This window comes from Gossypium arboreum, chromosome 12, assembly GCF_025698485.1.
Source record: "Gossypium arboreum isolate Shixiya-1 chromosome 12, ASM2569848v2, whole genome shotgun sequence".
Taxonomy (NCBI): Eukaryota; Viridiplantae; Streptophyta; class Magnoliopsida; order Malvales; family Malvaceae; genus Gossypium; species Gossypium arboreum.
Window position 1 is genome coordinate 74,242,388 of NC_069081.1, and position 13,796 is coordinate 74,256,183.

The following is a 13,796-nucleotide window of genomic DNA, read 5'->3' on the forward strand; positions in this document are numbered from 1 at the left end:
AAAAGGTTTAACTACAAAGAACATTAACAATCACTGGGCATTTCATGATACTTACTGCAGCTTCCTGTAATGAAAAAAGTGACTCGTCATTGAAAACCAACTTGTGACAATCAAGGTAAAGGCCCAGAAGATTTGGCAAGTTATTTTGTGCGCAATAACGAATAAGTAATTTATCAAGAGCTTGCACAGTATCTAAGCGAAAATTTCCATTCCTGCTTGAGAAATCTAGATCTGGGGATCTCAATATGGAATTATCTTCAAATGAAATCTTATCTCTCTCAGTAATGAAGCCTGATCGTGCAAGAAGAGATGCTAGCTCTGCAGTGCCCTCCCAATATTCTTTCAAAAATATAAGTTTCTTCACAAGCTCCTGTTCTATCAGCATCCTTAACCACGTAGAACACATAAAAACGGAAGACGACCTAAAAATCTTAATATCTGGAATATCCATGCATACAGCATCCAGTTCTTCGACAGAGCAAATATAATTGCCAAAGTCAGGAAATCGGCTGCATTCAATGGCTGAGGCAGGCTGGAAACCATCCAAAGCTATTTGGAGGCTTCCATTTGATAACATGGATGTAGGAATAAAATCCAAGAGTTTGAACACTTCCTCCCAGTCATTATGATATGCATGGTATTCCAATTGTGACTCCCATGATACATGAACACCCATTACGAAAGGCTGATCCAATACTATCTGAAAAGCAGAAGTTTTAACAACAGACATGTTTAGGTCCACCACCCAATAAGTTTGTTAAAGCAAACATGAATTTGCATGCAATACAAAGACCAACCTTCAAACATATTTTATGTTTTAGTTTCTAAGATTCATCCCATGGAAATAATAGTAAATATGATGCCGTTCTGTTGAAGCAATTAGGACCGAAATTCTAGATGCCAATTTGACACAGATAAATATCAAATTCAACTCATGTTCAAGATGCTGGTAAATACTTCTATCACTTCATAACATATCAGACACATTGAAAGCTTTTTTCCAGTCTAAGTGAATTGACTGGAACAAGAGAACTAAACTGTGATTTTAATGACATATAGTTGGCCATTTAAAATGGTTGATCTCCACGAAGAAGGTTCCCTCCTACCCCTAGTAACTAATCATGTAAAAGGTTTCCCTTCAGGCTTTACTTCAACACAATACCCATCTTTCTTATCATATCCAGTGAATGGGATGATAAGAAATTAAAGCCAAGAATTACAAACAATACAGACCATTGAACATGTCTTACTACGAAAATTTTTCCTTCCATCACATTTCAATACAATTCATAATATTTTCAAAAGAAATATGCTGCAAGGAAGGCAAGAAAAGTTGCTTACACGATCAATGGTTCTCTGATCCCAGACTTTGGACCACACAGCAGCAGCAGCCCAGTATCCAGCATGAACATCATCTTGATCAGGCACAGTGTCAGATGAATTTTCATTAACATTTGCCCATGCGCCTAAAACGACTCCATCAATCTCACCGCATTCAATTTTTAAATTGTTGAAAAAGTCCAAGAGGCGCAAATGAACCCCTTCTGGTGAGTTTAAAGTTGATGTGACACGCATGCACCCTTTCAGGCGGTCATGAAACGTTTTCCAGAAACTACAGCTAGGATAAAGTCGCTTCCAAGAGAGACAAAGAGAAAAGATATTTAGATCCACAGAGATGGATAGGGCACAAACTTGATCGCATTTACACATGCTTTAACAAAAATGTAACCAAGTAACAGTAAACATTCACATACCTCAATAAGTGATATTCTCTCCAATAATTTCCACTCAACTGATCCCAGGTAACCATATCTCCTCATCTCCTCAGCAATTTGTACACGTAGAGTTTTCCTTACTGTGCCAAATAACAACTGCTTAAGGCAGATTTCAACATCCTCTCCGAGCCTTTGTAATGTAGCTATAGCAAGTTCAGTTTCACCCTGTTGTTCATGTATAGTCAACATTCTGCAGATATATGGAAAAATTTCACCTTCATGTACTTAACCTTTGATAAATTTACCTTCAAAAATAGGTCATAAGCAATATCTCTTCCAATGTCACTAACTTCATTGAAGGTATCATGAGGCTCTTCATCAGAGGTGAATTCACTTGAACGATGAAGATGCAATTGGAGAACAGCTAAAGGGAGGCGTCCAGAGAGTAACGCATCTTTTACCACAGTTTTCAAATCCAGATTATCTATTTTCCAACGTGCAATCATCTCTTTTGGATTTTCAGTTGGAAGAATTTTCCCTGAGCCCACTCCATGTCGAATTAGGGCAGTTGCTTCACCTGGATCCTCCGAGTTCAAATAAGACTCAGTGCTTATGGAATTGTTGGGCACCAAAGCAAGTTTCTCATTATTGTTGGGTAGGAAAGCTAATGCAGGAATTTGAAGCTCATGTTGATTCAGTGTCTCCAGTGAATCCACTGAAGGTGTTGAAAACTGAAATTCATCCTGCAAGGAACTTGGATCTACGATAGTTAATGATTCCTTCCGGTCCACCTGTTTCATATGGAAAAATTATTACTTAAAATTCCAGAGATAGACTACATGTATACAACCAGCAAAGAGTATCCAAATCATACCAATGCTTGTCCTGGCTTTTTAAGCTTTGCTCTAAGTTGATATTGCAGATTACGAATAACCTCCAAAAAATGAGCCATCTCCCGAAGTTTCATGGAAGTTCCTACTTCATTTTGTGTTTTGTCAGGTAATACTGAAGGAAGAGCAAGGACACCTGGCCTATCTAAGCCATGAAACATGAATGCATCCCTTTTAAGCTGGAGTAATCCATATTCACGTATCATTTTGGTAGCAAACCAGGTAGCTAATTTTAGTAGCCTGCAACATTAGAAAATGAAACCTAAAATATATATATCTAGAAGATATACATGGCAATCTGACTCATCCATAAGAAAATATTATTCAAACTAAGAAATAATGAACCATACCAAACATCCAAAATTATATAGGTCTTGACCAGAACATGAAATAAAATTATAGCTCATGCAAAACCAAAGAAAGACACTGGCAGGTATGTAAGTAAACCAAAATGTCATGATCAGGAAATCATTCTAATTTGAAATGTATTTTGCAAGAGACTAAATTTGACATGATCCGAATCCACACACCTATCATGTGAAAAGAGGATTCACCCTTCAACTAGTTCTCAGACTAAGAAACGAGGGGAAGGATAGGGCCAATAAACTATAAAGGTGAAATTCACTTTTGATAGGTCAATCGAGCTCAAAATCTGAATATGGATTAACACCTATGTAGTAGATATACTTCTAAAGGTAGCAAGTAGGTAAATCTTGTATCATATGCAATCCAATATAATATTCTTGTGATATGTATCTACACTTCATGTAGATATCCTAGATTTAAAAACTAAAAAATTCACTTTTGTGGTCCTATCTAGTACATCTTAGCAACGTTGCTAGAATTTGGGCCAAAACCTCACACAAAGATTTTCTAGATTTTTTGTTAAATATGTATGCTCGTGTCATCATAACCTGAAGATACAACAATTTAACAATACTTTATTGCTAAGTTTCCCAGTTAATGTACAGAAAGAGATTTGCTCATTTATGAAAGGAGATATTTATGGATTAATACAGAATAAACTTTCATATAAAGCACATATGCAATCCAATAAAATAGTTATAATATAAGAAACTCCATGAGCAAGCACGTGAAAGGTGATGTTAACTAATTATTGCAATCTAAAAGTATCTGGAAATATAAGTACAAGACAATCCTTCACATAGTAGGTTTGTACCTAAATCAAACACCAATAGAGACAATGACACACCAAGCAAAAGAGTCAAATACTAAGGAAGATAACTGCTTATAGAAAAATTAAAAACTACCCTTGAGTACTTTGCTTGCAAGGAATAGATGCTAAACTAATCAAACAATATCCTTATTGATGAGAAGACTAAGGCTAGTGTATTCTTTCTTTCTTTCTTTCTTTTTGGTTCTTACTACGACTAGTTTTGAATTGAATAATTGCTGTTTCGTTACTAGCGTTAGTCATAGGGTTCCAAATCTTACACTATGTTTGGATAGAAGCTAGTGAAGGAAGGAACAGATATTTGTTTCAGCTGACTGGTGTTTGGTAGAGATCCTTTACGAATAATTATTGTAACTTGTATCAGGGCCCCTTATCAAAGCCTAATACTGTGCTTTGTGATAATTTCCAGTTTTGGGGCTGTTTAGAGGTTAGCAGCATCTTTGAGATGAAGGTCAAAGCATGTAAAACATATAGATAATAAAGGCAGAACACTGTGCTTTGTGATAATTTCCAGTTTTGGGGCTGTTTTGAGATTAGCAGCACCTTTGAGATGAATATTGTAATTATAACATCTATTTCTGTTGTGCACTCTTATCTATAATATAACAAGCAATTATGCTTGCCACGCGCATTGCAAGGGCCAAACAAATACAATAATAAGAACATCCTAGCCACTGAAAGATAGTTAGAAGATCTTAACCTTGATGCAGCAGAAACCTCATTATCATTCCCATTTTTCCCAAACATAAGATAAACTGCAGCAAAAAGTAATCTCAAAACCCCTTCTTCTGCCAGGTTGACACCCACAAGCATCTCCAAAGATCTGTTAATCCAGTAGAAGTTAATTAATTAATCGTTAAAAATAATTCTAATCTGTGAAACAAAGCCTCAATACAGCTCTCTATATATGAAATGCTGAAGAATCAATGTACTCTTCTTGGCATACAGCAAAACAGAGAGGACAGCACAATATAAATTAAATAGGATAGGAAAAACTGAAAAGGAGGAAATAAGTGAAGAGCAAATTAGTAAATTACAGCAATACCCTATACAAAACAAAATCTCAAGAAGTATCAACTACATGATAGCATATGATTTCTACAGCATGTAAAAACCTAGAATACATGATGAAAATGACAATAAAATAAAACTTGCCAAGTGTATAAAAACTTCAATCTATCAACCCCCCCCCCCCCAATTTTCTTGTTCAACCCCATACAATATACTTCAAACAGTACATGATTCCTTCAATATGTACAGTAGAATCAAATTGACATCATATTAAAACCAACATGATAGGGATAATCATGATGACACTGATGCGAATATCTAAACTCCCAATTGGCTAATACGAACAAGATGAATTGACATCTAGTCCATATATTCCCTTAAACTTATCTATTTCATAGGTTTCTCCTGAATTTACCAGAGAGAGTGAAAGACAAAATAAGAATAGCCTTCTGCCTTTGGAATACGAAATGCATACCATAAGGCATAAACATATATAGCAATGGCCCAATTGGCTGTTAGAAACAAAAAGTATACAAACAGATATATTCTATATCAGCATAAACAGATAACTAAGATTTGAGCATATTGTACAAAATGTCACTTTTGGGGGGGAAAAGATAAAAGAGGAGAAAAAGACTTAACAACACAGAATTTTAAAGTGAAAAGAAAGAATCTTACTGCTTTGCTTCATCAAATTTCAAGTAGTCCAATGCAACTTGTAGCCGACGCATCCGTGAAAACCTCAGATCCCATCCTAACATAGCAGCAATTCAAATGAAAATTGGAATTTTAGTTAAGCATTCTTTATTGATGCAGCAATCCATGAGTAAATAATTGACCATACTTTTAAACCATAAAAGAATAAGGAGTATAGAAAGGCAAGTGACCCCAAAAGCAATTTGGTTAAAGAAAACATAGCATTCATAGTCATAAACAAACACACACACACTGTCTCCATGAAAGCACATGTAAACCTTCTCCACTCTGGAAATACATCTCAACAATACAAATATTTCAAAGCAAAAGCAAATGGTACAAGAAAAACTTATCCGGAAGGCATTACTTCATATTTTGCATATGAGAAAAAGGTGACCATTCATTTTTACATCTCTAGACTATTCCAAAGTAATTCCCTGAAGCAAGAATGATGCAACAAGAGGGAAGAAAGAAGGACGGATCCTTCAAAAACAAGCATTTTTTTTCTTCAGAATAAACAATGAGAAAATAATATAAAACATAGGTGTGCTGGTGATAAAATAAACCAATTTGTCATAGGTGCCATAACCACTATTTCGCTCAGCTAACTAAAAGAAGAAACCTAAAGATGATAGACAATGATATTGAAAAAAAATTGAACAGACTGTACAGTTATTCAAGCAACCAGTTGGGCCAATGGACGCAACAAAATTGTCTCATTAAAGCTATACCCACGCCACAAACACCAACAGGGCCAGTAGCCACAAGATAAAGGAAGTCGTTTTAATGTTAAAAACAACAAAGAAAGTACAATTGAGAATAAAGAAATCCTCTTCTGAGCCTTAGAATGATAGGTCTTGCCCAAGGGACAATTGGGTAACATACGACAAGAAGGATCTGCAGACATTAAGTTCAACTGAAATCCAAATACGAAATTGGATAAAGCGCTTATGAGGATGAGGGTGACAGGAGGAAAAATCCCAACACTAATAAAATCATGAACGTGAACAAAAATTTCAAAAAAGCACATAAAAGCCACAGATAAGGGATTGCATTCGATTTAAACCAGAACTTGTGGTACTCAGGTGGTTCTAACTTAAACAATCCATTGTTGTCAGGCGCACCCATGCCATACCCTTTCCGGCAAGGCCCATTTGATCAGGCGCATGCCTGGTGATGCCTGGTGTATCTAGGCATGCTTTTCCATTAAGGCAATAAAAATAGAAAGCCTGCCTGAATGAAATGGACTACAAGAAAATCAGGCATATTGACAACTAAAAAAATGCAAGTTTTAAGCTTTAGATGTGTATATATATACACAAAAACTCACACATATACATATTGCGCTTTTGCTTCACTCAGGCTAGCGCTTTTTTTGCGCCTTGTGCCTAAGGCAATATAAGGGTTCTAGCTCCTAGAGTGCCCTTATGCCCTTGACAACACTGAAACAATCAAAAAGAATTCTGACGAACTTACACCTATATATTAACAGGTAAATGTAACCCACTGGTGAATTATCTCGTTTACCAACTTGATCTCTATCCTTTAAAGGTATCACTCAAAAAACCAAACTGATAGATTCTAGCATTCGATTCAATACTACCTATGAGACTAACAGAATATCTCTTGAAATTATAGTTCTTATTTTCATAAATGTCAATTAATTCTACATTGAACCGTATAATATTTTTACCAGGTTCTCCCATGTAGGTATTTCCAGAGTGGAAGAAGTACACAAATATTAAAACATAAAGTAGAAGCTGAAATGGTTTTTTCCATATGCTAGAATACTGAAAATTTAAAGAAGGCTTCGAGCAACTACAACTTCAACAGGTTTATTCCAAACAAGCCAAAACCTTTGTTCCAAAATTTTAAGACTTAGTAGGAAACCTTTTTTACAGGACAGATAGAGAAAAAGGATCATTCCCCAGCTTTTATCCTGGAAGGGCAATCTGGTATGGTTCAACAATTTAGCCTTTCAATCTAAAATAGAAGCTTTCATAAATTGAAACATCACATTCACTTGACACCAAACAGGAGCTACTATTAACAGAATGAATATGCAGAAAGCTGCTACTTTAAGTGGCTAAAATGATTCTGCTAAAAGTTAAAAAAACCAGTCTAACCACTATTCACCCTTACATAATGATTATGATAAATTGATAATGCATGCTATGTTCGTCATAAAGAGGCCAGTAGCCAGTATCATCTCATCAAAGTAATGTCCAGCAAGGATAAACTGGAAATCATCCTAACACTTAATAAAGCGTCAATCAGCTTCATTATGGTAATTACAGAGCCGTCTCATCAAAAGGTCAATAAACAACAAACTATATGTTAGTTTGCACATTTACGCATCACATGAAGTTTAAGAACATAGGAGAAATTAGCACAAACAAAAATGCTTGCAAGTTTGCATTTTGCACAGGACTACTTACACAACATAATCACTAAATTTCCTAAGACAACATAATCACTGAATCTCCTAATACAACATAAAAGCAATATGCTAGATGCACTCCTAATCACATCCAAGCATAAGCATCTAAGATGGAAGAAATTATTAGTTAAATGCTAAGTAAAGAAAATCCCACATTCTCAAACAATCATTAGAAGGCCAGAGAACATTTTTAACAAAAACCAGAAGTCAAGAATCCATCCAAATTCTCTCAACTTCAAGTCTAAAGCTATAAAATGGAAATAGCCTGTACACCTAGGCTCTAATAGATATAGCAGTAATTTAACTTAATCATCAACAAAAATGTTCATTGCAGAGACCATTACTATAGAAATTGGATTTAGCTTTAATTAACTACAATGAAGATATATGTTATTGATTAAATATGAATTCATGGTGACTTCTGACTTTGTTCGGGTCTTATCTATTTAGTCTGGTTACTCTGGTACATTTAAGATTATACGACTCAATTGATTAGACCCAAACACAATCAGAAATCACCATGAATTCATATTTATTCAATAAAGGTAATTCTAGACCCAAAATGAGAAAGAATGTTGCTACATCCCTTTTGCAAATTAAATTAAACTACTAAAATCCAGAGCTCAAAGGAGTTACAGTTATAGGTTCTTGCTATGATGCTAATCAACATCAAGATTGAGTGAATAACACTTCTTTTACAATCTACAACTAGTAAAGCCTATTTCTATAGGAAGTGGCAATTGTAATTCCACACAAATTTCCCTACTTCCCAACCCATATAACCTCATAACTTCAAATTCAAAACCAATGCTATAAAAATAAATACTCACCTCATAATACAGGCCAGATATTCCAGCCTCTCTTTAGTAGCCACAAAATTTTCCATTTTAAATGAAGTTAGTAATAAAGATCAGTTAGCTAGTGTACAGGACCAATGCAGAGGGCTAAGTTAGTCAACAATAACTTTGGATACCAGCAGCTAAACCCCAACTTAGTGCCAGCCACCATAACTAAATATCCATTATGAATTTGACCAGAATAGACAGACATCAATTAACAGCTCGGGACAAGCGTCATGGACAGTAGAAAAGAAATGCGTAAGAACGATATTTAGGATGATGGGCATGGTAGATGGTTAAGAAACAATAAAAATATTATATGAAAAACAATGTGATCACCAAATTTTTGCTGATATATTTATATAAATTGTTTCAATTTTTTTTTTCTCACCATTTTCCAAGCATAAACGATCTGCCTCTTCAGGACCTTCGTACAGAAGGATTCTATCCAAAATTTCAACTTTCCAAGGTGACCAGAACATTTTTGGCTCTTCCAGTCCCAGAATATTTTTTGCTTGACATCCAATGCCAGTACCAATATTTGGTTGCTGATAACCAACGGTTTCAATGAGAAGGAGATTTGATGAAACTGAAACAGAAGGGAGAACCACCGAGAGACCACCATCAGTCACCAAATAAAAACAACCCTGGAAAGTACAACCAATAGCTTCTCCAATAGAAAGTTCTTCTCTCCCTTTGAGAGAAAACTTTTTGCTTCCCAAATTCAAGAATCTATCATCTTGGACTACTGAGTCTGTATGCAAATCAAAATGAACAATTTTAGAATTCTTGCTCTCCTTGAAATTATGCCTTCTAATGAGCCGAGTAATCCCGAAAGGAGAAAAACAAATACAGTCATCATCACTATATCTATCTGTGGGAAGAAAAATCTTTCGCATAAGGTGGAACTGTATTTTTGAATCATGAACTTTCTCATCTGTTACTTTTGAAGCAGCAGAAAAGCCATTCAAAACTGAATCAGAAAGGCACCCATTTCCGTAACGGTTCCAGCTATGGATTTTCTGAAGAATATTGTTTCCAGTATTATCACAAAAAGAAACAATTTCATTCTTTTTGGAAGAGCTATTTAAATTACAAGAATTTGAAGAACTAATATATATCCTTTGATGGCTAATATCAGAATTCCCTACATCCCAACCAACTAACATCCCAAGTCCTAAATGTTGATAATGTGGAAGCAATTTTTCAATCGCATGATACTTGTCCGGTAGATGGTCATCACCATAAATCACATAGACTATATCATTTTCATCAACCACAGCCAAATGAGATGTATATGACGCGAGAAGTAGCCTCTTAAATGTTCTTCTACCAAATAAATCACCATGCTGATAATTTGACTTGCTTTGCATATCATCATCTAAAGATGACCTTTCTGGTTCACGCAAATTTGCAGAACAGCTTAACCTGCAAGTCTGTAAAATATCAAGATGTGCAACATGCTCACCAGAAATTGCATCATAAAAGAACACTAAGCCAGAAGCATTGAGGCAAATAAGAACATCATCAGAAAAGTGGAAGTCTTTCCAATCATTCAGTGGACATGTATTCACATTTTGCTGAAGCTTCACTAAAGAAACCCACTGAATTCCCCAAATATCCAACCTGCCAATGACAATCATATTCTTAGTCCTTCTCTCACTTCCATCACTAGTACTAGCAGATGCAGAGTTCATTAGTGTTAAAAAGAATCCAATTAACTGATGTGAATTGCTAGAGAACACTCTGGTGCATTTATATGAAGTGTTGGAACCAACATCAGATGTACCCAACTCAACATTTTCATGGGAACCATTTTCCAGATTTCTAATAGTCTCTTGGCAGCTCTCCCCACTTGATGAAGAGTTCTCTTTACAAAGGAATCTCAGAACTGGGAAATTACTAGTAAAAATGCCGAAAGAAACAACTTTCGCAGAGGAAGGAAATGACGATTTCTGAGGAAACCTCGTCCAAATGCTACCCTCATACTCAACAGTTCCAGCTTTAGTGAAAAATGATCGCAACCACCTCTTTGAACTGGAAGTTTCTGACAATACATCAACCCCAACTTTCTTACTTATCTTGTCTGGAACTCCTAAATTTCCATTTGCAATGTTTTTATTGATAGTATTCTGAGTCCCTTCAAAAGACAAATCAACTGGCTTCTCTGCCTCAATATGCTTAAATGGCAAGGACGAAGACGAAGGCCCCCACTCAACCCATTTCCCTTCCCTAAACTCACCCTCTAACATTGCTGCAGGCTCACTGCTATTATCAGGATGAGAAAAGGCATGCACCATCACACCTTGATTGCCAGACACAAAAAGAAGTTCTCTAAATGAACCATCTTTGTGCTGATTATAGGTATCCCCACACATCCCCCAAGCCAATGAGTTCACATCACAAAGAAAAGGGTAACCATTAGACCTTGAGAATCCATGTTTCAGGGAAATAACATCATCACAATCTGATGCAGACCCAGAAGTGGACGGAATATCCTCCTTTAAATTGGACCTAGAAGCTAATAAACCTAAATTTTGAGAACTCTTGTCATGACAACTTTCAGAAACATCAGTATCCACAGAACCCCCTGCAAACCAAAAGGGAAAACTCAACAACTGTAAAATAAATAAAAAAATTCAGAATAGCAATGCAATTGAAACCGAGGGGATAGCAATAGCAAGTACTTAAATGAAGCCCCAAAACCAGGACCTTCCAAACCACACAAAAGTAAAATATAATTTTGGCAGTCTAGAAACAGAGAATAGAATATATTAACCTGTAGTCAGAGGAAGTAGCAAAGCTTGGCACTGGTATGAAAGCAATAACAGTAACTCCCTTGTCGGAGATATAAAAGCTTCACGATATTCTGACAGATTGAGTGGCAACCCGGAGGGACCCCATTTATGTAATTTCAGTATAGCAGGACCCTCACTACCGGCAGAACGATCCATTCTATTCATAAGCAGAATCACAGATGCAGACCATAAATATTATAATCACAGAAAAATCTAGCAGGTCTAATTCCTGCAATGCATGCTTAACATTAGACAATACGCTGCACAACCACCGTAATATGCATTACAATCTACATGCCTGTGCCCATCTAATCAGAAGAAAGACGCATCCATCGCAGAATCATTGCAATAAAATTCATAGAATTGTGCAATTCATTTTAATGCACAAGTTGCAATAGGTATCCAAGTAACGAAACGATAAAGATAAAACAATTACATTTTCTCCCAGAACAGTGGCTGAGAATTTTAGCTAAATTTCATTGGCGTGCGTTCATAACGGTGAAAAAGCAAACAAAAAGGAAGTGCTTGAAGATTTTACTAAGTGGACCTAAGTTACACTATCCATTCATTAGCAAGTTAACAGCGTTTACTGTAGCATTTAAAAATCACTCAATTTTTCCTTTAACACTCCTTCGATTTTCTCAGCAACCAAACCGAAGTTAATCAATATACGGCCGACATATTAACATTGAAATTGGGCAAAATTATAAACAAATTCAAGAAAAAAATCAATCGAGCACTAATTGCACGATGAAAATTAGATTAGACAATGAAAAATAAAAAGGAAATTGCAAAAAATAAAATCAGGGAAAAAACCTAATAATTAATTTTTTTTTAAATAGACAGGGAAAAGACAATAAGATTAGAATCGAGAAAGAACCTGAAGAAGTTAAAACGGATAACTTCAATTGATTAACGGCATCTCTACAAATCGATAGAGCCAAAGCTTTTTCTCAGTAGAAAGATTGATAATTTTCTTTCTTGTTTGCTTTCCTCTCCTTATTTTTCTCCTCTTTTCAGGAGGATTTGAGAGAATTTTTTTTTTTATTTACTTTCGATCGAAGACGACATGTATTATATATATACGATCCTAATGTTTTAGACCAAAGAACATTTAGTTCTAATATTGTTCGAATATTGACAACTTGAATCATAAATTCTATCTTTAGGATTATAAATATAACATAAATATTAAAAATTCTAGCTAAATAATGTTAAATTTTCATTTGAGTGCACAAAACACATTAAGTTTATTAAAATCTTAATTTTGAAAGAAAAATAACTATTCAAAATGCAATAATAAAATCAATGAGATTAAAAGTCAAAGATGTTATATTTGTGTTTTTTCCATAAATAATCAATTTAATTATAAATATAATGAATATTGCTAATTACAACCAACAGTTCTTCATAGTATAAATTAAAACAAGTCATATATTTCAAAAAAATTCATTTTTCTAAAATAAATCAAGTAATTTCCCAAAATATTTAAATAAATCAGGTAAAATCAAACAACAATATTTGTCAATATTACTTTTCTCTTTTTCTATTAATGTACATTTTAAACCTGATCATAGGTCGGGTCATTCGTTTAGTTCTAAAATCCCATCTAAAAAATAGGAGAGTTTGGGTAAAATATAGACCCAAAAAATAGACTTAGATAAAAAAAAATGTAGCCTGTTTTCTAAATGGGTCATGCCTCGGGTAAGATTTTTGGTCCGACCTAACCTGAATCACATGGCTAATTTCCTAGTAGCCCCTAGTCACTATTAGACCTGATCATGAGTTGGGTTACCCATCCAGACCTAAAAGCCCGCCCAAAAAATAAAAGGATTTGGGAAAAATAATAAATCCAAAAAAGAAGTTTTGACAAAAAAAAACGAGGCTCATTTCCTAAAAGGACCAAGCCTTGGGTAAGATTTTTTTGCCCGAGTTCAACTCGATTAGAATCACATGGCTAATTCTCTAGTAGCCCCTAGTCCTTACCCTTTTTTTCTTTTCCTAATTTCCTCTATTCAGCCAACCCATCCAAATTTTTAATCCCTAACAACACTAAATCTCTAATAAATTAACTTTGTCTTCTTCACTCCAACACCCATCAGCCACCACCATCATCATTCATCACTCTAGTCACCACCGATCCTCCACACAGCCACTGGCCATTGTAGCTTCCCTTTTAACCCCTTTTTCCACTTTTCTGTTTTATGTTTGC

The 13,796-nt window shown here is 35.2% G+C and overlaps 1 protein-coding gene across 1 annotated transcript in view; it reads right to left on the reverse strand.

Annotated features, from left to right (window-relative positions):
* Positions 1–12,901, reverse strand: part of LOC108473316 (uncharacterized) — a 28,420-nt gene extending 15,519 nt beyond the window's left edge. The window contains exons 1-10 of the mRNA XM_017774813.2: positions 12,465–12,901; positions 11,566–11,741; positions 9,178–11,376; positions 5,490–5,565; positions 4,501–4,623; positions 2,590–2,845; positions 2,021–2,506; positions 1,755–1,940; positions 1,342–1,632; positions 56–700 (exon numbers count right to left, since the gene is read on the reverse strand). Coding sequence (XP_017630302.1) covers positions 56–700; positions 1,342–1,632; positions 1,755–1,940; positions 2,021–2,506; positions 2,590–2,845; positions 4,501–4,623; positions 5,490–5,565; positions 9,178–11,376; positions 11,566–11,740 — 4,437 coding nt within the window. The 5' untranslated portion in view covers position 11,741; positions 12,465–12,901. The remainder of the gene's footprint in view (positions 1–55; positions 701–1,341; positions 1,633–1,754; positions 1,941–2,020; positions 2,507–2,589; positions 2,846–4,500; positions 4,624–5,489; positions 5,566–9,177; positions 11,377–11,565; positions 11,742–12,464) is intronic.
* Between the last annotated feature and the right edge of the window lie 895 nt (positions 12,902–13,796).